The sequence below is a fragment of the Heliangelus exortis genome, chromosome 27 (assembly GCF_036169615.1).
Source record: "Heliangelus exortis chromosome 27, bHelExo1.hap1, whole genome shotgun sequence".
NCBI classification, from domain to species: domain Eukaryota; kingdom Metazoa; phylum Chordata; class Aves; order Apodiformes; family Trochilidae; genus Heliangelus; species Heliangelus exortis.
In genome coordinates, this window is record NC_092448.1 from 3068670 (window position 1) to 3092285 (window position 23616).

The following is a 23616-nucleotide window of genomic DNA, read 5'->3' on the forward strand; positions in this document are numbered from 1 at the left end:
TCATCAGCCTCTGCTACCCCCCCAGCAGAGGTGGCATTCATGAGACACAGGCCTTACAAATCTTTTAGGGCTTAAACATCATCTGGTTCAAAGGTGGTTTCTGGGAATATGTCTGGTAACTGTAGGAATGAAGCAGCTCATGGATGGAGAATCTTGATTGTAACTTAATTTTTCTTTTTCCATTCCTTAGCCAGAATCTCTGTGGTCATCAAGCTCTCCTTGCTTGACCCATGCATTTGTCCTCTTCTTTACTAGAGACACCAAGTGAGGATTGTGGTGGTTTGGGGAGGGGGAGGGTGTCTTTTAATTAAAAAAAAAAAAAACAAAAAAAAATGCTGAAATAGTACCTGGATTCATCTCCTGCTGGCTTGACCCCATTTTAAAGTCCAGAGGCAGCTGTGGAATTCAATCAAAACCTACTTAAGGCAAACCAAATAACATTCCAATTAAAAGATAATGTCCCTCGTCTGGGAAGAAAAGTTCCAGAGAGAGAGAGATGAAAATGGGAATGGTGTAAAAAGAGAGCAGCTTTAGCCTGGAAGCAAAACTCAGCCCCTTGGCTGAAGCAGGGGCTGCTCTGCTCTGAACCACTGGGAGTTTGATGGATGAGATGTGGTTCTTGGTCCATGGGGCAGATCCCTGAGCCAGTGCCTCTCAAGAGATGCTGCTGTTGCCTCGTGGCCTTTTTGTCTTCCTCTTACTGGAAAGCCCAGTGCAAAATCTAAACAGTTGGGTCTGAAATCACAAGCAATGAAAAAAACTCGGAGGGGGGGGAAAAAATATAACTAAAAGCCACCCAGCTCCTACTGCAGCCCTGTAAATCAGTTAAAAAAAAAAAAAAAAAAAAAAAAAAAAGATTTTAATAAATAAACAAACCTACACAGACCTTTAGCAGTGCTGTGCAGCTGCCATCTCCTGGGGCTGGTTACCAGCCAGCCTGACACACACTTTTCCAGGGTTATTTCTGGCTCTGGCTGGCTGCAGCCACCTCTATCCACACGGGACACTTTCTGCCAAGGCACAACCCCTGTCCTGGGCTCTCTGCTCCATCCCTGACACCACAGAGCAGCAGCAGGGCCCATGCAGCCTTCACCTCCAGGAGCATCTCTCCCCGGGAGCCCAGGGCCAGCTCCAGCCTCCCCTGGCTGCAGTGATCCATTCTCACACGTGGGCAGGTGAGTCACAATCTTTATTTCCAGCTTTTTTCCCCCTTGGAATAAACTTGTTCCTGTGGTTACAACTATTTACAAAGTGCTGGGATTGTCCTGGCCAGAAGGCAAAGCAGAGCAGGTGGAGGTGGTGGCGGTGGCAGGACTGGGTGGCACTGAGACAACATGAAGGGACTGCGAGTACTGCACAGGGCCAGGGTCCTCCCCTGCCCTGGTGTGGGTGTGGGTCATCAGTGGGTCTGAGGAGAGGTGAGCAGAGCCCACGGGGGGCTCAGGGTGGAGTGGCAGCAGCTCCGTGGGGACACGCGTGGCGGTGGCTCCCGGGATGTCCCCGTGGCACCGGTGGGCACCGGGGGCTCCTGCAGAACTGCCAACCCTGAAAGGGGTGAGGGGGGAGACAGTGTTCCCCCCCAGAAGGTGGCACCTGCTTCAGCAAGCTCAGCTCCTTCCTCTGGGCTCCTCCTCCTCACAAAATGAGGGATGTGTAACCAACAGGAACTAGGCCAGTGCTGTTTCCATGGCAGCAGCGGATCCAGTCTTCATCCACGGTGGAGAGCAGCTGCAGGATGTCCCCTTTTTGGAAGCTCAGGTGACCCTCAGCAGCACCCGTGTGGTCACACAGTGCCCGAACAGCCCTGCACAACAAAACCCACTCAGCCCCCCAGGTACCACTGAAGGAAACTCCCACGGGACTCAGGAGAGGTTTTGAGGCTCATGTGGAGCCAGGGACCTCCCCTCAGGCAGAGATACCACCTGACAATGGACATGGTTGAGAGGCCACAGCTCAAAACCTGTCCCTGAGAGCAGCCAAACATGAGCAGCATTTGGGCAGGGACAGAGGGGACCTCTCAGAGCTGGGGAGGGCTCAGGAGGAGGGCGATGCCCACTCGTCCTCTGCATTGCACTTGGACAGACTGTGCAAGCACTGAAGGACCAGGACAGCTTCAGTGACCTGTCACAGTTTGGTCACAGCTGAACACACCCTGAACAATCTACTTATGAACCCAGAAAGCACACAAGAAAATGCTGAGTTTCCCTTCCCTCCCCCTTAAAAAAAAAAAAAAAAAAAAAAAAAAAAAAATCTGGGATCACAGCAAACCCACCCAGCAGAAGGGGGGCAAAATTCCCAGTGGAGAAGTCAACGTGCAAGATAGCAACAAGGAGCAGTGACACCTTTCTCCAGAAAGGCATGTAGGATGTCCAGGTTATGCCCTGCTTCCCTCCCCCAAGAAAAAAAAAATCCCCCACCAGCTTCCCAGCCCCAAAATTACAGTGCCCTGCATCACCTCTGGGTCTGGGGCGTGTTGGATGTGTTGCCCTCTGGCTGTTCTTGATCACAGCTCTTCTCAGACATCAGCCCCTTCACCACCACAGCCAGGACACGTGTGCTGGGGGACAGCCAGCTAGAGGGTCTCCTGGCAGAAAGCAAAGGAAGCCACAAATTCACCAGGGAAGCCTTATCTCACCCATTCTGCTTAAAAAAAAAAAAAAAAAAAAAAAACCACAAACTATTCTGGGCACTGACAAGGCTGTATTATCAAGCAGGACACAGCCTCCACCATGAGCTTTAAAGGACAGAGGCAACGTGATGGCACCAGCACTTGAGACTCACCCCCAGCACAGCACAACCTGGGCAGTGCAAGGAAAAAAAAAAAAACCCTCCTGCCCCCTGCCTGCCCAAGCAGCCTCTTACCTGGACCTGGCTGAGATGGTGTCAAGGCTGGGAGGGAGGCTCCTGGCAGAGGGGTTGGTGGCTCCAAAAAGGCGTCCCAGCCAGCTCCCCTTGTCAGGACCAGGAGGCCCCCCAGGCTCTGTGGTGGAAGGGGCTGCCTGGTTCCTGCTCACGGGAGGCTCTGGGGAAGCAGCCAGGAGCTTCTCTCCATCAGGCTTGGTGGGTGCTCCAGCTCCAGCAGGCAGGATGATGATGTCTTCAGGGGAAGAGGTCCCAGAGGTGTCAGCACTGCTGCTGGGCTTTGGACTGGGGAGTTCAGGGGCAGCTTTGGTCTGAAGGAGCTGCAGCTCAGTGCCTCTGGGCTCGGGTACTGACCCGTGGGGTCGTGCAGCTTGGCTGGGGCCGGAATCCCCCGCAGCCACCCGCAGCTTTGTCCACCAGACGAAGGGGAACTTCTCCTTGCTAGGAGCAGTGTAAATCCTGGAGGCCTCACTCAGCTGGCCCCACCAGCCACCAGGGCCAGCCCCGGGCTCTGGAGGAGCTGCCTCCAGCCCCTGGGTCTCCGGGGAGCCCTCAGCTCCCAGGAAAGCGTGGCTGAGCCGATCGCCCCAGCGCAGCACCTGCTGGAAGGTCTGCTGCAGGGCAGCCCCTACCTGGGGGCCAGGGACCAGCCCTGCCCAGGACTGGCATCTTGTGCTGCCCTCTGCACCCACTGCCCTCCCCACAGCGTCAGGGGGGACCTCATCTTCCAGGCTCGCCCCCTCAGCACAGCTTTGGCCATCCAGAGGAGGCTGCCCAGCCCCACGAGCGTGAGCGGGGTGATGGGCAGGAGAGAGGGGTGACTCCAGCTGACGGGACAAGGGTCTTACATCCACAGAGAGGTGGTGGTGTTCAAAGAGCAGGTCAAGGTGGAAAGTCAGCACTGAGAGGGGCTGGATGAGCAGCAGCAGTTCATCGGCGAGGTGGGGAAGAGGGCCTTGACTCAGGGCAAAGAAGGCCACGGGTGAATACAGCGTGGAGATTACACCTAGGGGATACAGACAGTGCTGTAAATACCCTGCCTGTACCCACACATCCCTCCCAGGACCAGCTGGGCTGTCCTAGCAGGTCCAAAAGATGCTCCTGACTGTCCTCATCCAGCATGACAGCCAGGGGAAGCGATGCCCTTGTCCATTACAGAAATCCCAGCCAAGCATTGCTGGTGAAACAGGTACAGGATTATCACCCTGGCAAGGAGGAGAAGTCTTGGGTGGGAGGTTTCTGGGCACTGTGTCCTTACCTGGGCTCTTCTGAAGGTGAGAGATCCACAGCTCCAGCTGTTTAGTGCTAAACAAGACAAAGGGAACCCAGGTTAGAGCCCTCAGGACTCTGCACCAACCTGTCACAAGAGCAAGGACAGCCTGGGCCACCCAGGGCCAACACTCACTTCAAAAGGCCAAGGATAAAGGCATGAAACTTCTGTCTGGCAGTGTTGAGAGGGGACAGCCCGGCCACCTGCCAGCACAGGGACTGCAGAGAGCGGGTGTTGGGACCTGTGGGATTAACAACACCCTCAGTCACTGCCCTGGGGACACATCCTCCCCATCCGAGGCTGGCAAATTACTCCAGGAACACTGGGACGCTGAACCCAACCTCTCCAGCAGCACTTCTCTCCCACCAACCTGTTTTCACGGAGGCTTCCACCACACTCCAGGGGGAATTTTTCCTCTGGCCTGTGATAACATCCTTCTGGAAAGGCTTCAGCCCATCCTCCACCAAGGCACAGAGCGCCGGGCACAGGGTGTGCAGCAGCAGATACCCCACCTCGGGGCTGAGCCGGCTGTCCCCCAGCTGAGCCTGCAGCAGGAGAAGAGGAGCAGGAGGGCAACGACAGCCCCGAGCCCGCAGGGAGGGGTGCGGGATCCCCCCCAAAACTCCCCCCGCCCGCAGCCCCCCCCTCACCTTCTGCACCAGGTTCCGCGCGGTGCTGAAGTGGGCGATCACTTTATCCACGGCGGTGCTGAGGGCGATCAGCAGGGCTGGGGGGCAACGGGAGGGGAGGGCTCAGCCCGGCACCCGCACCCGACCCCCCAACACCGCAACCCCTTCGGCCCAGCGACAGCGAGAGGTGTGGGGGGGAACACAGCGGGCACGTCCCGGGCAGGGGACACGGGGGGAACCGGGGAGGGACCCGGGTAGAGGGGGGAGGAAGGAGAGGTGGCTCATGCCTGGCTGATGCCGTGGGAACCGGCAGCTCCCGGGGGGATTCGGGGACCCTCTGGAGCCGTAAAATGGGGTCGGCTCCACCGCTCCACCTGCCGAGCGGTGCCGGGACCGCAGCGGGCAGAGCTCCCGGACCTCCCGGTACTTTCCACCCATCCCCCGCCTCCGGGCCGAACCCCTCGCACCCACCCCCTAGACCCGGGGTCTCCGTCCCCCCGCCCCGTCCCGCCCCCGGCACCTCCCGCGTCCCGTTGGGCGGGGTCGGGCAGAGGCTCCGCGGCCGCTCAGCCCCGAACGCGGCGGTGGCTGCGGAGCTGGTACCTTTCTTCTGCTCCTCCCGGGGCCGGCGGGTTCCCTCCGTGCTCCCCCCGCCAGGCCGGGCGGTCCCCGGGACGGCTCCAGCGGCGGGCGGCGGGGCCCTGGCTGGAGAGAAGCGGTGGCGGGGTCAGGCGGGGCCTGGGCCGGGCTCCCCGGGGGGGCCCAAGGAGCCTCTGCCCTTGCCCGGCTCCACTCACCGCGGGCCGTGCCGGGGCCGGGGACAGCCGGTTCGGGGTCGCCCATGGAGCCGCGGAGCGGGCCGGGCCGGTCGGGCCCCGCTGCCCGCCCAGGGCCTATCCCCGCGGGAAGGTCGGGGAAGAGGAAGGGCCCGCGGGCAGGGCGGGGTGAGGAGGTGCCGCCTTGGCGGGGCCAGCCCGGGCCCAGGCAGACGGGAAAGGACGGGGCAGTCCCGGGGGCCGCAGCCCCGCTACCTCCCGGGCCGTGTGTCCCGTCCGAGCACAGCCGGGGGGGGGGACGGGAGGGGGAACCCGTGCTCGCAGGGGGCAGCAGCGGCCCCAAGGCTTTGCCCAGAGCCGCGGTGGGGCAGGAGCGGTTGGTGCGGCTGGCGAGGGGCAGCTGCCACCCGCAGCCCCGGACGTGGCCACCTCCCATCCCCACTCAGGCCTAGGGTGAGAGCCCTGAACCCTGCCCGGACGAAGGGAGCCAAACCCTTACCCTCCTTGCAGATCTTGTCTCCTCTCTCAACTGTCCCTGGCACCCATGGGTCCCCTCCCGATCCTCCAAGCCTATGAAACAGGACGGCTCTGTCACCACCGCAGCCCAGCCCCTTCTCCCCTGGGAGGCAGCTTCGGGGTGGCCGCTCCCCTTCCTCTGGGTCCCCCGGTTGTCCCTCGGCAATGGGCTGCAGCCCCGGTCGGGATGTCCTCCTCTTTGGCTGGTGGCTTTCCATAGGTGCCAGCAAATGTCCCCCCAGAGGCACGGGTGGCATCCAGCCTGAGCCATCGCTGCCTATGGCCATCTCGAGGGGTGCCGGTGGGTTCTGAGGTGCCACCGGCTCTGCCCGCTCTGCGGCTGCCCGGGCCTTGGGCTTGCTGGAGGCACTGCGGTACCGCAGCTCCTTGAACGTGGTCACCTCTCTCTGCCTGGAGCTGGGTGGTTTCGCTGCCCAGTCGTGCTGGAGCTGGGGCCGGGTTGGCTCTTGGCCCACGGTGCTGGAGAGGAGCTCGCTGGGGGGTGGCAGCTCTGTGTCTGGTGAGAAGACAATCAGCCAGTCGCTCTGGTCAGCCCTGGCCTGGGCAAGAGCAGGCCCGGCGGCGTTCCTCTTCCTCTTCTGGGCAAGCTCGTGGAAGGAGGTGATGGTCTTCTTGCCTGTGTCTCTGCAGGGCTCACCCAAGCTGGGCTGCACAGGCAGGAGCAGCTGCTCTGCTCGTTGTGCATTGAGAACCTGCAGGCGCCTGCGGGGCCGGGGGGGCACGGGCGGGGGGACACTGCCAGGTCGGGGGACGCTGCCGGGCCTGGGGATGCTGCCGGGCTGGGGGATGCTGCCGGGCCTGGGGATGCTGCCAGGTTGGGGGATGCTGCTGGGCCGGGGGACGCTGCCGGGCCGGGGGATGCTGCCAGGTTGGGGGATGCTGCCGGGCCGGGGGACGCTGCCAGCTCGGGGCCGTAGCTCAGGAGCGCTGCTCGGACCACGATCCCACCGTGCTGGCACAGGGGGTGCCGGTGGCGTGGCATCGGGGTTGGGGAGGGAGTTGCAGTTGGGGTCTAGGCTGGCAGAGGTGGCCTCTGGCACCGCCGTGCTGGGAGAGGTCTCGTTGCCCTGGGAGTCAAGCGAGGTGCCGCTGCAGAGGCTGTCAGGGCTCTCTCCAGCCACTGTGTCTGATCTCTGGAGCACTGGGGGGTTGAGGTTCACATCTTTTCCATCACACGTCCTGCTCTGGTCAACCGACGATGGATCATCCCGGCTGCCTTCTGTGGGAATGATGCTGGGCTGATTTTCGGGGCATTGGGCCTCTTCTCTGGAGAACCCCTTGCAGTACACAGAGATGGGGGAGTCATCCAAGCTGAAATCCGAGCAGGTACTGCCAGAGGAGGAAGAGGAGGAGGAAGCCAGATCACAAGGGGTATCACAAGGGGAAGCCACCTCCTCCTCAGCATGCAGGCCTGGGAAATCCTCTGGAGCCACCTGGTTCTGGAGACCCAACGTCACCGGCTGCAGAGTGTGGGACTCACAACACTGGCATTTCACGGAGGGACTGTTAGAATTAGCATCCACTTGCTCACAGTTCTCAGGGCAGTTGGTGCAGCCGCTCTGGTCTTTTCCACCCATGGAGTCAGAGGTCTCCTGGAGCTCCGGGTGCCGGGAGAGATGCAGCCCCAGGGAGATGTGCTGCAGATGGATGTGGTTGAGGTTGCAGAGCAGGCCTTTCTTTGGAGCCAACATGATGCTGCCTCACTGGTGATGCCCGGGCTCCTTGGAGAGCCCCCCAGCTCCTCTCTTCAGACCATCCAGCTCCCTGCAAACACCGAGCAACCTTTCAGTTAGCGGGGGAGAACGCAGCAGCAGCTACCTGGAGAAGAAGGGGCAGGGCGAGAGGTGGGTGGGTGACCTTGCAGGCACCGAGCAGGGCAGGACCAGCTGCAGGGGCCGCGGGCTCAGCGAGGGGAACACACCCAGCAGCGGGGCTGCCCCCCAAGACCCCCGCGGAGCGCTGGCCCGGCCGGGCAGGGGCTGCAGGCGGTGACTGCTCCCCAAAGCCTGGTCCGAGGAGGCTCTGAGCGATCCGGGGTGATTCTCTGTGCCGGGGATCGGCGGGCAACAGCAGCTCGGAGATGCCATCAAGGAGAAAACGCCCTTGAACCCCCAGCCGGGCAGGGGAGGGGGCAGTGCCCGGGACTCAGCCCAGGCGGGGGCGAGGAGACGCCCGGCCCCGGCCTTCGAAATGCCGCAGCCGCCGCAGGCTGCGCATGGCCCGGCCCTTCCCTGGCCGGGGGCAGAGCTCCGGCCCCGGTACCCACGGGCAGGCAGGGAGGGGCGGCTCGGTACCGAGCATCAGCCAGTGGAGCGGGGCTGCCGGGAAGGAGGGATGGAGGCCGCCCTTTCCCTTTCCTTTCCTTTCCCTTCCCTTCCCTCTCCCCTTCCCCTCTTCCCCCCTGCCCTGTCTGGGGCCAGCAGTGTCCCCAGACCCCCCACCCCAGCCCCGCTCACCTCCTGGCGCTGCGGCGGCGAATGCGGCTGCCGGGAGGGAGGAGCCGCGGCCCCGCCCCAGCCCCGCCCCTCGGGGACCGGCGGAGGAGGAGTTCCGGTGGTCCTCCCCATCCCCATCCCCATCCCCATCCCCATCCCCATCCCCATCCCCGTCCCCATCCCCGTCCCCATCCCCGTCCCCATCCCCGTCCCCATCCCCGTCCCCATCCCCATCCCCATCCCCATCCCCGTCCCCGTCCCCATCCCCGTCCCCATCCCCATCCCCACCCCCTCGGGACGCACTGAAGGAGCCGTGGTTCCCCCACTCCGCCCAACCCCGGCCCCAGCCCAGAGCAGCAGCCCCGCACCTCCAATAATTTATGTTTTATTTTCACAAACGCTGGGACACGAGCTACGACTCCCCCACAGCCCCAGGGCCCCCCACACACAGCCCCAGCCCCCAGGCCAGGGCAGGGACCAGCTCGGGCAGCCACAGCCGGGCGGGGGGAGCAACCCCCACGGGACCCCTCAGCGCCGACTCCAGCTCCAGCCCCACCCTCACTTCTGCCGCTTGTAAATCTTCTGAGCGAGGCCGAGAAAGATCTCCCGGGGGAGGCGGGAGCTGTGCTGGTTGATCAGGTCCTGCAGGCGCTGGTAGCTGCTCTCCTCGTACTCCTGGAAAGCAGCCCTCATGCCCACGGTCTCATAGAGCTCCTTCACCTTTGCCACCTTCTCAGGCTCTTTGCAGCCATAGTTCTCCTGAAAAAAACAAAAAAACGAAAAAATAAAAAATAAAAAAAACCACCCAAACCAACCAACCAATCAAACCCAACCAAACAAAAAAAACCCAAACAAAAACCAAAGAAAAAAAACCAAAGAAAAAAAACCAAAGAAAAAAAACCAAAGAAAAAAAACCAAAGAAAAAAAAACAAACAAAAAAAACCCAACCAAACAAAACCAAACAAAAAACCCCCAAAAACAAAAAACCAAACAAAAAAACCCCAAAAAACAAACAAAAAAAAACCCAAAAAACCCCAAAAAACCAAAAAAAAAACAAAACAAAAAAAAACCCCACCAAACAAAAAAAAAAAAAAAAACCAAACCAAAAAAAAACCAAACAAAAAAAACCAAACCAAAAAAAACCAAACCAAAAAAAACCAAACAAAAAAAAACCAAACCAAAAAAAAACAAACCAAAAAAACCCCAAATGAGGCTGAGGCCCAGTTTACTGCTGGAACTGCTTGTTCCAAGCATGGCAGGAGTCACCTCTTGTCCTCCCTTACACTGCCTTCACCCACCAGGTAGCCACGCAGGGCATAAAGGGCTCTTCAGGTGGACATTACAGCACCACCCCCCACTACACCATGGGAAGGAGCCCACACAGCCTCCTCCCCACCCTCCTCAGGGGGTTTCTGTCAGCTTTGTGGTGTTACCTCCAGGATCTGCCTCTGGGCTGGTGTCACCCTGCGCAGACACTCGACCACCAGCCAGCTGCACTTGTTGTCCTGGATGTCAGTGCCAATCTTCCCCATCAGCTTCGGGTCCCCAAAGCAGTCCAGGTAATCATCCTGTGCAAAGATGGAAACACATGAACACCACAACCAGCACCCTACAGACACCGTGGGGCACGGAGTCACCACCTACCTGGACCTGAAAGAACTCCCCCATCTCCAGCAAGATTGCTTTGGCATTGTCGTGCTCCTCCTTACTGTCAATGCCAGCCTAAAAGGAGTAAAAAAAGGAGTAAAGCCTTCCAGCATCCACCTTCCACCCTCACTTCTCCCATCTCCCAAGCCTCTTGGTCTCCTTGACAGCCATGGGTCAGGCCCCTCCTGAGATGGTTCCCTAAAACTCACCATGTACATGGCAGAGGCCACGGGCAGGTAGAAGGAATAAAACGCCGTCTTGTACTTAACAATTGCCTTATACCTGGAGTAGAGGAACCACGCTCAGTGCCAAAGCCCAGGATGTCCCCTCCCACCAGGGCTCAGCAGAAGAAAAGCAGCATTTCTCTCCAACCAGCCCCAAGCGAGAGCAAGATGTGCTCCTCCCCAAAGCCTGGCAGGTGACAGCAGCATTTCAGTGAGCCCCTCACAGCTTTTGCACAGCCTGGAAGGGTTAGAGCCACCCTGCCACACTGGGGGTGGCATCTCTGTCCCCTCCTGCCTCTTTTACCTCTGCTCACTGAAGCGATTCAAGTCCACCTTGGAAACAGGAGCAGTGATGAGGTCCAGTGTCTGCCCCAGCTCAGTCTGGTAGCCAGTCTGCAGAGGGAATAAAGGATTTATTCACTCCGTCCCCAGAAAAAGTTCTCAGAGCACACTGGAAACCCCAAGCCCCATTTTAGAATCATAGAATTAGCCGGGTTGGAAGGGACCTCAGAGATCATCAAGTCCAACCCTTAGGTCCTGCCTGAGCCTGAAGGAAGGGTCTGTGTCCAGCAGGATTCTTGGGAACTTAAGGAACAGTCAGAGATCCACGTGCCAACAACCCCCCAGAAATGGCCCAGCCCCAAAATAAAGCTGCTGGGGGGCAGGGCCCAGGCTCACCTCCAAGAAAAGCTCCAGCAGCCGCAGGTAGAAGGGCCGCTCCCCACAGTACTTCTTCAGCAGCCTGTAGACAGAGGACTCCAGGAGGAAGGCATCGTTGATGGCATCCAGCCCGACCCCCTCCTGCAGCAGGAGGGCAGGGAGGTGTCACAAAACTCAGGGATCCCCCACAACCCCAGGGCAAAGGGACCTCCCGAAATCTCTCACCTTCTTGTACCAGCAGGGCTGCCCCCGGCGGGTGAGGGACGCGTCCATGATGTCGTCGGCCACCAGAAAAAAAGCTTGGAACTGCAAGAGGCTGAGTCAGGGGGCTGGGGGGGATCCCCGGGGTGCCGCCGCCCCCCTCTCCTGCCCGGGCCCTCACCAGCTCGATGCACCATCCGACGGCCAGAGCGCAGCGCAGGCTCTCCGGGTCGCACTGCCCGGGGCTCACCAGCTGCCGGTAAGCGCCCAGCACCGTCAGCCCCCGGTTCAGTTTTCCCCCCGGCGTGTTGTACTCCAGCACCTGGGGGCAGAGGACAGCGGGCAGCGAGGGGACGGGAGGGCAGCGAGGGGAGGGAAGAGACGGGAGGGAAGAGACGGGACGGGAGGGAAGCGACGGGAGGGACGCGACGGGAGGGACGCGACGGGAGGGAAGCGACGGGAGGGAAGCGACGGGACGGTAGCGACGGGAGGGAAGCGACGGGAGGGACGCGACGGGAGGGACGCGACGGGACGGTAGCGACGGGAGGGACGCGACGGGACGGGAAGCGACGGGACGGTAGCGACGGGAGGGACGCGACGGGACGGGAAGCGAAGCGGGGCAGCCCCTGATCCCCGCGCCCCTCTCACCTCCTTCAGCCGGGTCACGGCATCCCCCACCTCCGGGTGCCCCAGGCCGCCCTCTGTCAGGTCACGGACGACCTGCGGGAAGAAGGCCAAGAACTCGTCCCGCTCGGACGCCGCCTTAACCACTCCGCCGTTCATGCTGCCGGGGGGGGATGCGCGGCCCGGCCCCGCCGCCGGTGACCACAAGACCTTCCCCGGCGCCCCGCCCCTCACGGGCGCCCAGCGCGGAGCTCGCCGGGACGCGTAGTCCGGAGCCTGGGGGGGCACCCGGCGCCTCCCGCCCGCCAGACTACAACTCCCGGCGTGCACCGCTCGGAGGCGGGGCCTCGGCTGGGTCCCGCGCTCATTGGCTCGTTTCATCGCATGAGAATGAGCCCAAGGAGTCTGAGCCAATGGAATTGCGAGAGGGGCGGAACCGAATCGTCTGATTGGTGGAGGCAGAGAATGGAGCGAGGGCGCGGCCGGCGCGCGGGGCGAGAGGTGGGGGGGAGCGGGGCTGAGCGGGGAAACGGGGGTGCGGTGACTGGGGGTGCGGTGAGCGGGGGTGCGGTGCAGTGCAGGGGGGTGCAGTGCAGCTCTGGGGAGCAGTGCAGACAGGGGATGCAGTGCAGCTCGGGTATGGATGATCGGGGGGTGCAGTGCAGGGGGGTGCAGTGCAGCTCTGAGGTATGGGTGATCGGGGGGTGCAGTGCAGCCCTGGGGTGCAGTGCAGGGGGGTGCAGTGCTGGGGTGCAGCTCGGGTATGGATGATCGGGGGGTGCAGTGCAGGGGGGTGCAGTGCAGCGCACCCAGCAGGGCTGAGGACAGGAAGGTGGGTGCAGCTCGTGGCACCCATCACAGACCCTGCAGCTCGACCCCCCCCAGGCCGATCTCCCTCCCGCTCTTCTCCTGCGGTCTCCTCCCTCGGCTCCCCCAGGGGAATCCTGCTCAGCCCTTTTGTTGGATGCTCCCCGAGCCCTCACCCCTCACCCCTCGCTCTGCCCCGGTTGTAGATGGAGTCGGAGGTGGCAGCTGGAGAGGAGACTCAGCCTGTGTCACCCCGGATGCTGCTTTGCTTCCAGCAGCCCGGGTGCTCTGTGGGGCTGCACGGTGCCCACTGGGCAGATCCAGGCCCAGCCCTGCAGCAGGACAGTGGGTAGGGGACCCTGACCCCCCAGCCACTCTTAATCCCATCAGATGCACTGTAATCTGAACTAATCAAATTAGAAAGAAACCACTGATCAGCTCTGATCTCATGGCCTGTCACCAAACTAATAGTGGGGATGCTGTGGGGAGAGCCAGAAGGGCACTGCACCCTCATCCTGCCTGCACCCTCATCCTGCCTGCACCCTCATCACTCTCTACAACTCCCTGAAAGGAGGTTGGAGCCAGGGGGGGGGTTGGGCTCTTTTCCCAGACAACCCTCAGCAAGACAAGAGGGCACAAGAGGTCTCAAGTTGTGCCAGGGGAGGTTTAGGTTGGACATTAGAAAGAATTTCTTTCTGGAGAGGGTGCTCAGCCATTGGAATGGGCTGCCCAGGGAAGGGGTGGATTCTCCATCCCTGGAGATATTTCAAAAGAGCCTGGATGTGGCACTCAGTGCCATGGGCTGGGAACCACGGGGGGAGTGGAGCAAGGGTTGGACTTGATGATCTCTGAGGTCCCTTCCAACCCAGCCAATTCTATGATTCTGTGATTCTCATCCTGCCTGCACCCCTGTCCTGCTCATCCTATGGGGCTGCAGTGGGGTGCAGGTAGAGCAAAGCTGTGCCCGTGCTGGGTGTGCTGTCAGCACCACGAGGGGCTGTGCCCTTCACCCCCCCCCTCAGCTGCTGCAGCTCGGGCACGCTGACCCATCTTCTGCTGCACAACCTTCATTTAATCAAGTTAATGCCGAGACTGCTCTGCAATCAGGCAGCATCAAACCTCCCCCTCCCCCAGGTTAATGGAGGGAGCTGGAAGGGGAAAATAACCCAAGATTAAACATTAATCTCCCCGGCGCCTGAAGGGAGGGGATGGGTGGGAAGGAATCTTTGGGCTCCCACTGCACTGATGAGTCTGGGGAGAAGAGGTCCCTCTCCAGGTGCTTGAGGATGCTCTGGCTGCTCCTTGTCCAGGGAGGGCCAGGATCAGCTCAAGCTTTTAATCAGGAGGGGGAACCACAGCATCCCCCAACCCCCTCCTGTCCCTATGGGCAGCACCGAAGGAGCCTCCCCTAGACCAGCTCAGAATCTCTCTTTATTATTTAAATCCATTATGTACAACGACCAAAAATAAAAAAACGCTTTTAAATTCTCTGCGATATGAAAACTACAAGCTCTGTACATTGACTGCCGTGAGTGCAAGAGTGAAGGCTCATGGTCTTTGGTGGCTGGACTCGTGCCCACACAGGCTGCAGAGACGTGGGTGCAGAGCCAGCTCCCCTGTCCCCTCCACCTGCCTGGGGTGGGGCACGGGGCCACAGCGTGGCTCATGGCAGAGCCCCACCAGAGCGGGGACTGGAGCACAGGGGGGCCCTGGCTCCTGGCATGGGGTGTGGGGAGGGTGCACCAGAGGCACAGGAGGCAGTGGTGGTGCCACAGTCAGTGCCACCTGGGCCAGGGCTCTGCGGGGGACACGGGATGACCAGGACAACATCTACATCACGCAGTGTAAACACGACCCGGGGATGTCTGACTGCGCGGCCCGGCCGCAGACCCCTTCCTGAGGGACTGCTGGGGAGACACTGACCATGGGGATGGAGCAGGACGTGGGGGTGAGCAGGGAAGGGGACTTGAAGTCCGTGAGAAAAAAAAAAACAAACCAAAAAAAAAAAGGCAGTGCTGGATATCCCCCTCCACCAGACACGCTGCTGGGATCCTGCCGAGCTGCTCTGCCCCACGGGCTGGGCTCCCCGAGCAGCCCCGTGCTCTGCACAGGTCCTGACATCCCAAAAGCAGAACTGGAGAGACCTCACTGTGAGTGTTACTGTATGGAGCAAGACCCTTGCCCGCACACCAGGGTCTGGCAGGTCCTGCTCAGTGTCAGCCAAGTCCCAGAGCATGACCACAAGCCATGGTTCCTGACTCCGGCAGTGGGAAGCAGCTTGCACAGCACGGCAGGGTTGGGAGGGGACACTACTCTAACCAGGACTGGGACACATTTGGCCCAAGCGACACCGTAAGCAGAGCTCAGCTGCTCAGCAGAGCCATGACTCAAACACACATTGCTGACTACTGGCTCTGGAGGGAGGTGGGCTGGCTGTGGGGACCCCAGAGGGTGAGGGGAGGCAGCCCCACAGCCCTGCCCATCACCCAGGCACTGCCCAGGGTTGGCATTTCTTCACAACACCCTTTTGCTCATCGTGGTGCTGGGGCATCTCCAGGCAGTTTGGAAATGGGATGGCAGCAAAGGCCAGGGGGGAGCAGAGCCAAGGCTGAGCATCCCCCTGGAGCCAGGTCCCCCCTGAACTGCCCTCTCTAAGCATCCCCCCCCCCCAAAGGGAGCTTAAGCAGCTGGGTCCCCCCTTGCTGGAATATGGTGAGGGTCCAGGCTGCAGCACCTGGGTGTGGGGGCAGAACCCTGCCCAGGGGCACATCCCAACCCCACAGGGACCCAAACCCTCTGAGGCCAGATGCTCCCCTGAAGGGTGCTGAGTGGGGGGACAGGCCTGCCCCCGGCTCCACTTGTCACACCAGGGAGGCCCTGCCCAGAACCCCTGGTCCTGGCACCATGCTCCAAGGGACCTGCCAGGGCCTCAGGGAGGGGAGACTCAGCCCTGGCTGTCTCTGGGTCCTCACATTCTGCCTGCCTGGGGAGACCCCACCGGGAGCTCCATCCCCCTCCCCCTCCCCTTGGCAGTGGATCAAGGCAGGCACATGGCAGCCACTGCTGTGACAAAGGACAAACTGGAGGAGCTGCCAGCACCAGCCTGGCCCCGAGCAGAGGCAGAGTGGGGGACCCAGCACCCAGGGAGCAGTTGTGAGGAGCCAGGGTCCCCAGGAAGGATGAGTTTGAGACAGTTGTCTCCCAGGAGGGCAGAATCTGGGACAGATGGGCAACGAGGGGAAAGCCTGGGCAGGGTCCCCACCTTGGGGCAGTCATCAGACCCCCTTTCTCATCCAGCTGGGCCAGCTCTGGGTCCCTGCTGTGCCCCACACCCAGAGCAGCCAGTCCACAGCCCCGGGGGCTGCCACTCACCTCCTCCTCCCTCCGGGGACGTTTTCCCGCTGCTCTGCCCCTCCAGCCATCCGTGGGCCGAGGGCTCACATGTTGGACGAGAGTTTGGGCTTCCCTGTTTCCACCTCGGGGCTGAAGGCCACGGAGCTCTTGCGGGAGGGACCTGCTGCGGGCCTGGACGCGGGGACCGGGGACTGCGGGGTGGACGCTGCGGCCACGGAGCGGTTGGGTTGGGCCAGCGATCCTGAAGGCATCTGCTGCGAGTGTGCTGGCTGGCCTGGGAGCCCCGGACATGGCTTGGCAAGGAGGCCGGCTACCGAGGGGGAGGATCTGCGGGCCAGGTTCCCCGCGGATTTTCTGCCCTGCTGCAAGGAGCTCCCGTCGCCTTGCTGGGCCACTTTATTGGGAAGGGAAGGCTGGGAGGCGGAGAGGAGGCGGACGTCCTGGGTGAGCCGCCCCACCGGCAGCCCCTGGATGCTCCTGTGCTTCACCAGCTGCTGGGGCTGCATCAGGAGAGAGATGTGGGAGCCGGTGGCTCGGGACAGGCTGTAGTGGAGAGTTCTCCCGGCCGGCAGCGCCTGCTCCGAGCTGGGGGATGGAGCCCCCGCCGCTTGCTGCAGCAGCGAGGTGGAAACCGAGGCGCCGCGGGACTTGGAGAGCTGGGGCTGGGACCCGGCCGAGGGCTGCTTGGCCCCCGCTGCAAGGTCCCCCTTGGGTGCCACCCGCTGCAAGGCCTGCACCCCGTGGCTCGGTCTCTGGGCCCCGCTCTCCAGGGGCACCTGGGACTGCACCATGGGGGAGGACGGCGAACCGGCAGCGGGCGTCTGGAGGTGGGACGGTGCCCCCGACGGGGAGCTGACGGAGGAGGGGCGGGAGCCCCCCAGGCTGGGTTGGGACCTGCGCACCTGCCTGGTGAGCAGCGTGGCCTCGGGGGAGAGCGGGCTGGAGATGGAGGATGGAGGCAGGAAGATGTGGGCCTGCAGGCTGTGCTGGTGAGTCAGGGCAATGGCCACGTTGGTGGTGGCTGCAGCCGTCTGCAAGGGTGCGTGCACCAGAGGCTCCCAGATGACCGGCTTGCCGCTCAGCTCCCGGCCCATCGCCATCTGCTGCAGGTCCTGGATGTTGTGGGCCACGTCCTGGTCATGCTTCACAATTTGTTGGATCATCTCGTTGTTTATGGGCCCCGTGCTGTGCTCGGCTCGCTTGCGGAGCAAGATGGAGTTCTTCTTCCCTGTGTGGGAGAAAGCAGAGCCATCAGCCCTAGGAACACTGGCTCTCAGGGACACTGTGGAGGGCAGGATGGCAGTGGAGAAGGGACACTAAAACCTCACTCGTGTGCTGAAGGGAAGCAAGAACCTGAGGGAGGTTCTGGGCTGGGCCAGGGGGAGAAGCAGAGATAAAACAGGGGAATCCTGGCTCCAAAGGTTCCAGCTAGGGGCTGGAGGCTGGTGTCCTGCTTGTCCTCCACAGGCAAGAGGGTAAGGACAAGCATCTGGCCAAATGCCAAACTGTAGAAATATGGGGAGGGGTGCATTATAACAGCCTCCCTTAGGGACCTTGTCTGCAAGGAGAGAGGGATCCTGGAGGCAGGCTCCTTCCCTGTGACCCTCCTCATCCTCATTGCTGGGCACCTATGGGGCTGGGTTGCCCACAGCCACAGGGTCTATTGTACCATCACCCATGGGGACAGAGATGCCATTGCCCACGGGGTCTGTGGTGCCGTCACCCATGGGGCTGGGGTGCCATAGCTCTCAGGAAGAGGTGGCCCAGGGGCTACTCCTCACCTATGCGGTCCAGCCGGTCCATGGCCACGGTCTCGAAGGCCCTGCGCATCATGGGGTGCTCCTCCAGCACCTCGTTGAAGTTATCCACAGAGAGGGAGTAGAGGCGGCAGTAGGTGTCAGCTCGCACGCTGGCTGTCCTCCTGCCCCGTGTCAGCAGGCAGATTTCTGCAGGGAGACAAGTTGGGGTGACAGCATGATGCAGCCATCCATCCCCTTCCCAACAGCCTCCCCAGAAAAGGGCACCTGGAGCCTGGGCAGGACTGCTCAGCACTCACACACCCTGAACAGAAGCACGGCACGATTCAGGAGGAGGGACAGACCCGGGAGTCCTGACAGCCACGGCCGTGCCCTCGCTCAGGGACTCCCTCCCCAAGCCATGGAGACACCCCTGGGCATGGCTGCTGTGATTTCCTGGCCTGCTTCTCTCCCAAACCTGTGCTCGTAGCCCACAAACTGGTCAGATGCTCTGCTTTAAACCACCCTTCTCTCTGGCCAGAGCTGTGGGGGTGGGTGCTCCCTCTGCCCAAGCCAGCCAGAATTCAGGGCTCTGACTGCTGGTCCCTTCAACCCAATCTGCTGGACGAGGTGTCCCAAAAAAAAGAGGGCTGATGGACTTCTGAACCCCAGAGCCCACTGTGAAGTGGATACCAAGGCTTTGGCATTGGGCGAGAGGGGATGGGCAGAGCGTGCAGCAGGCAGAAATATCAGGGATGCCCCAACTCCTGCCCCATGATAGCTCTTGATCCTCTGCTCTCCAGGTCCCCCAGCTCAGCCTCACCCCCAAAGTAGGAGCCATCGGACAGTTTTGTCTCCTTGTTGCCCTTGGTGAGGATGCTGACCACCCCGTGCTGGATGAAGTACATCTTTTTTCCCACGGTGCCCTCACGGATGATGAAGTCCCCAGGCTGGAAGACCTCAAAGCGCAGTTTGGTCAGCATGGCTGTCACAAAGTTGGGGTCAGCGTTGGCAAACAGGGGCATGTTGGCCACCAGGTTACGGCAGTTGAAGTTGATGATCTCCTGCGGGGTGAGGAGCAGCTCATCAGGGACATCACCGAGCACTGGCCCTGCTCCCCCGAGCCACCAGCACCAGGGTGCTGGGCTGTACCTCTTTGAGTGGCTCGCTGAGCTCCCCCAGGATGTTCTCCTCATCAAACATCTTGCCCTGGTAGCGGTGCTCGTAGTACTCGTGGATCCTCTGGCGCGTGTCCCCAGGCAGCTTGTGGAATGACATGTACTGCTCCACTTGCTTGTACTGTGGGGACAAGGCAGAGCCACACAGGGCTTTGCTGAAACAACCTGCACTGCACCGGGGACTGGTGGCACCGCTGGCCAATGCTTTCCCCCTCCTCAGCATTGGAAGCAGCTGCTGCTGGAGCTGGGATCCAAGCAGCCTTGATCCAGGGCTGCGTTCCAAAGGATTCCTCTGGGGCAGAGGATGGGACCCCTGTGCACTCAGGGTCCCAGGGCAGAGGCCAGGATGGGGCTTCACTATGCTGGCTGAACCCCAACATCACGAATGGGGCATCTCCACCCAAATAGGCAGCCTGACCCCCCCCTCCCATGCCCCCAGGTGAGGAGCGAGGGCAGGAACCAGCAGGCTGGGGCACTCCACATAGAGCAGGGCCTGGAGCTGGACCCCCTGCTGCTGAGGCACCTTCCCCCAGTACTCAGGCACTCACTACCCAACCCGCTGACCTTCTCCTGGTACTGGCGCCGGGATGAGTCCAGCGACTGGATGAGGGCTGTGGCGTGGCCGATGAACATGGCGTAGCAGGTGGCCCCCACGATCATGCTCAGCATGGTGAGCCAGACGTCAGTCATGCCCTCGGGTGCCTGCTGGCCGTAGCCAATGCAGAGCATGTGGCTCATGGCCTTGAACAGGGCGTGCGAGTACTGCTTCCCCCAGGAGTCGTTCTGCAGATGAGGGAACAGTGGCACTGGGGGGGGCTGTTGGGCTGAGCCCTCCACTCCCCTCTCCCCAAGTCCAGAGCACAGCTTGGAAAAGATTTGTGGTATGTCCAAGCCCAAAGGGCAGCGCTTCACTATGGGAGGAGGCACAGGGAATGTGCAGAGCCCTGAGTCTGTGCCAGCCCCTGCTCTGGAGAGGAGGCAGGAGCCCCACTACCCTGTTCCCCTTTGGCACGAGGGATTCCCCTGGCTGCTCCAAGATGGGAAGGTGGTACAGAGATTCCCCCTGCCCCATCCCATTGCTGCTGCAGGCCTGTGAGCAGTGAGACACTGCTCAGCAGCACCTGAATCCAGGCAGCTCCAGCCTTAGAGTAGGAGATGTTTAACCAAAACCTCTTCTCCCCGCTGCAGATGCACGACCAGTATCACCCCTGCCCGGGGCACTCACCACCATGTGGTTGATGGAGACCCAGCAGTCCTCTGGGAAGTCTTGCAGCATGGGCACCAGGAACTGGAGGCAGCCATCCCAGTGGCACAGCAGCAGCATCATCCCGATGAGGTTGAAGATCCTCACCACGGCACTGGCCAGGTCGTATGTCATATGGAAGATCTGGGGAAGAGGCAGGAGTGGAATCTCTGCCCTCTGACCATCCATACCCCACAGTCAGGATCCTGACCTGGCCTGAGATCCTGACAAGGAGTCTGGGACCTCCAGCCCAAGGGGTTCTCACCTCCTCCCACTGGTGGATGTAGCGGATGAGGCGTGAGAGGCGCAGCAGGCGCAGCAGGCTGAGGATCTTGGTGAAGCGGACGATGCGCAGGGCCCGGGCTGTCTTGTAGACATCAGAATCCACCTGGGTCTCCAAATCAACGATGAGGAAGATGTAATCGACTGGGATGGAAGAGATGAAGTCGACCAGGAACCAGCTTTTCAAGTACTTCATTTTGATGGTGTGAGGGTCAAGGATGATCTCCGTGTTGTCCTCCACCACGATGCCTGTCCGGAAGTTCAGCACCAGATCAGCCAAGAAGAAAGTGTCTGAAAGGACGTTGAAAACGATCCAGGGCGGGGTGTTCTCATCCTTGAAGAAGGTGATGCCCACAGGCAGGATGATCAAATTCCCCACCATCAGGAGCAGCATGATGAGGTCCCAGTAAAACCTGCAGGGGGGGGGGAGCACAGGGGATGGAGCAGGCAGGGAGGAGTGGGGAGAAGCAGGACATGGCTGGTTAGAAAGCAAGCCCAGGTTTAACATCAGAGTCCAACACGTCGTGGAGAGATGGGACACGTGCACACATCTCCCCTGCTGCTGGGCTGGGACACACCAAGTGCATGTGTGTGGAGAGGAGGAATCTTGAGGCAGAGCAGGGCCAAAGGTCTAGGGGAGAAAATGTCTCCCCACAGGTGGAGGAATGGGTGAAATGTAGCTCAAGGAGCCTGGGTGTCACTTCTCCTTCTCCTCATGACATTTCAGTGTGTGCACATGTATGGCCCTGTCCCACACTGGACATCTGCCCTATGGCAAACTCTGGGAGGATGTGGGCTTTGGTCCTTGGAGGTCCTTGTCACCCACTGGCTCCCACCACCCCCCTGGCTGGCTTAGCAGGATTTAGAATAAGCTTTGCTGGTTATGCAAAGCAAGTGCTGAGCTTCTGGGGCGTGGAGGGACTCAGGGGCCAGGGAGGCTGCTGGGATTTGTAGCACGGGGAGCCAGGCAGCAGCCAGGCAAGGGCAGACAAGTGGCATCACCATGGGGAGGGTGGGAGGAACACTTCTAACCCCAAAGAGGCTGCTCATGAGCACTGGGGCAGGAGCTACACAGAGCTGGGCCTGCAGGACCCTCATCCACCTCCTTTCACTGAGAGTAGAGAAGCTGAGAAGCTTCAGAGGAAAATCCAAGAAACGCCGAGCAGCAGTTGCCAAGGGTTTTGCGTATGCCATGAAACTCAGCATCCCCATTCACATGCAAATATGGCTGGGGTGTTCTCATCCTTCACGCAAATGCATGTAACCCCTTCACAGGGTGACAGCTCCCGTGACAGCTCCCGAGCTCTCCACTCCAAGCCCAGCTCCCACCTTGACCTGGGCGAACAATTTCCCCTTGCACCTGGAGGAACCGAGCAGGGAAAACGCTGCCCCCTGCAGCCACCCGGCCCTGCCGGGAGCTCCTAAATCAGATTCAGGTTTAAGCTCCTCGGGGCAGGCCCTCTCCTGTACTCCGTGTCAGACCAAGCCTTCAGGGCCCTGATCTACACGGCCTTTGTGTATCCCCTTAATGGGATAAACACCAGGCTAATCCCCCCGGCTGTCCACCTGCCAGCTGGCTTCATGTCACCTTCAGCGCGGGGCACCGCCTGAGGAAGCCGCTCCAGCGAGCTCAGGCTTCCAAACTTCGGGGCAGCTTCCCCAGGAAAAGGGCTCGAAGGGTTTGCAGCCTCCTGTGTCACAGGGAGCAACGCAGGGAGCTGGGCTGCACCGGAGCTTGGGGCCCAGCACCCGGGAGAAGGGGCTACAGGTGGCAGGGAGCCCCGGTGGGTGCCAGCCCTGCTGCGGGGTGCTCTGCCAGGCCGGGGACATCAGCCTTGTCACAGCTTGCTGCCTGGCAGCTTCATCCCCGGAGAGAAAGCCCACCCTACATGACTCAACATCCCCGTGACACCCAGTTCCTCCCACATCATCCGTCCCTCAGCTCTCCCCGTGATCCCGGTGACACCGTGAGCCAGGCCCGGCTCTTCCGATGCCCTCACCAGCAGCTCCCTGGGCCGCCGAACCGGGACTGGGCTGGGCGGGCTGGTGTCCCCACCGTGTCCCCGGGGGGCTGGCGCGGCTCCTCGCAGACCATGCGAGAAGGCGAGGGCAGGCAGCCCCGCTCCTCCTTCGCAGGCCCGGAGCGGGGTCACCGGAGGTACCGGCTCGGCTGGGGCTCCCCCGGCCCGGCGGGATCCCCCAGCACCGGGGGGCTGCGGGCGTTCGGGGAGGGGCTGAGGCGGAAGAAAGTTGTCGGGACCCCCGGGGGACGGGCGCGAGGTAACCCGAGGACGGCGAAGGAGCCGGGGCAGCGCGGCCCCGGGTACCGGTGAAGCCAGGAAGCCGCTGTCCCCGGGCCCGGCACTTGTTGCCTCGGCGGCGCGGACGAAACGGGCGGAACCGAGCGGCGGGGTCCGCGCTCAGCACCACGGACAGCGGCGCGGCGGGAGCCGACGGGACCGGAGGGGGCGGCGGGGCCGGGGACAGCGGGGCCGGGTCCCACCTGAAGTCGCTATAGGGGTGGATGATCCAGGCACCGGCCGACTTCACCCGCTGCCGCTCGATCTCCACGGCCCGGTGGCTGCCGAACATGCGCAGCGAGAACTTGTTCACGGCGGGCTGCAGCATGGCCCCGAACTGCCGCTGCACGAACGTGCCCGCCGTCACCTCGCCCTCCGCCACGATCTGTTCCGCCGCCGCCGGAGAGGCCGGAGCCGCGCCCGCCGTCCCCGCGGCCGCTCCCGCCATGTCCCCGTCCGGCACCGACGGCTTCTCCCGCGGCTCGGGGCTCCGTCCCGCCGCCGCGTCCATGCCGCCGCCGCCGCCGCCGCCGCTCCTCACGTTTCCTTCAAACGCCCTTGCCCGGGCGCCCTGCCCGCCGCCCCGCCGTACATGCCCAGCCCCGGGCGGGCGCTCGGTCGCCGCCCCCGGCCGCTCGGTCACCGTTCACGCTCGCTCGCCGGTTCCCTCAGCTTCGCCGGCGCCCGCCTGTTGCACGCACCCTGGTGCGGGCGCGGCGGCCGGGCCCCGCCGCCAGCGGGGAGGCGCCGGCGGCACCGGAGCAGCGGCGCGCCGAGCAGCGAGGCCCGGGCGGCGGCGGCGGCGGCAGCGGCGGCGGCAACGGCGGGACCCCGCGGCGGGCGGGGCCACG

The 23616-nt window shown here is 61.9% G+C and overlaps 3 protein-coding genes across 3 annotated transcripts; all 3 read right to left on the reverse strand.

The window, feature by feature from the left end:
- Positions 1-1171: 1171 nt before the first annotated feature.
- RUSC1 (RUN and SH3 domain containing 1) lies at positions 1172-8581 on the reverse strand. Its single transcript, XM_071726853.1, has 11 exons — positions 8531-8581; positions 6993-7838; positions 6037-6836; positions 5365-5466; positions 4783-4859; positions 4503-4677; positions 4268-4373; positions 4121-4167; positions 2863-3868; positions 2456-2584; positions 1172-1804 (listed from the first exon to the last, which is right to left on the reverse strand). The coding sequence occupies exons 2-11, from the start codon at positions 7763-7765 to the stop codon at positions 1636-1638; spliced, it is 3384 nt and encodes a 1127-aa protein (XP_071582954.1). The 5' UTR covers positions 7766-7838; positions 8531-8581; the 3' UTR covers positions 1172-1635.
- Positions 8582-8878: 297 nt separating this feature from the next.
- On the reverse strand, positions 8879-12265 carry FDPS (farnesyl diphosphate synthase). The gene is made up of 9 exons (XM_071726852.1): positions 11890-12265; positions 11423-11563; positions 11266-11346; positions 11059-11181; positions 10685-10773; positions 10366-10438; positions 10154-10231; positions 9943-10077; positions 8879-9268 (listed from the first exon to the last, which is right to left on the reverse strand). Exons 1-9 carry the CDS (start codon positions 12244-12246, stop codon positions 9068-9070), a joined length of 1278 nt encoding a protein of 425 aa, XP_071582953.1. The 5' UTR covers positions 12247-12265; the 3' UTR covers positions 8879-9067.
- Positions 12266-16009: 3744 nt separating this feature from the next.
- HCN3 (hyperpolarization activated cyclic nucleotide gated potassium channel 3) lies at positions 16010-23367 on the reverse strand. Its single transcript, XM_071726849.1, has 8 exons — positions 22969-23367; positions 20449-20878; positions 20166-20327; positions 19505-19723; positions 18915-19061; positions 18586-18826; positions 17808-17972; positions 16010-17254 (listed from the first exon to the last, which is right to left on the reverse strand). The coding sequence occupies exons 1-8, from the start codon at positions 23274-23276 to the stop codon at positions 16110-16112; spliced, it is 2817 nt and encodes a 938-aa protein (XP_071582950.1). The 5' UTR covers positions 23277-23367; the 3' UTR covers positions 16010-16109.
- Between the last annotated feature and the right edge of the window lie 249 nt (positions 23368-23616).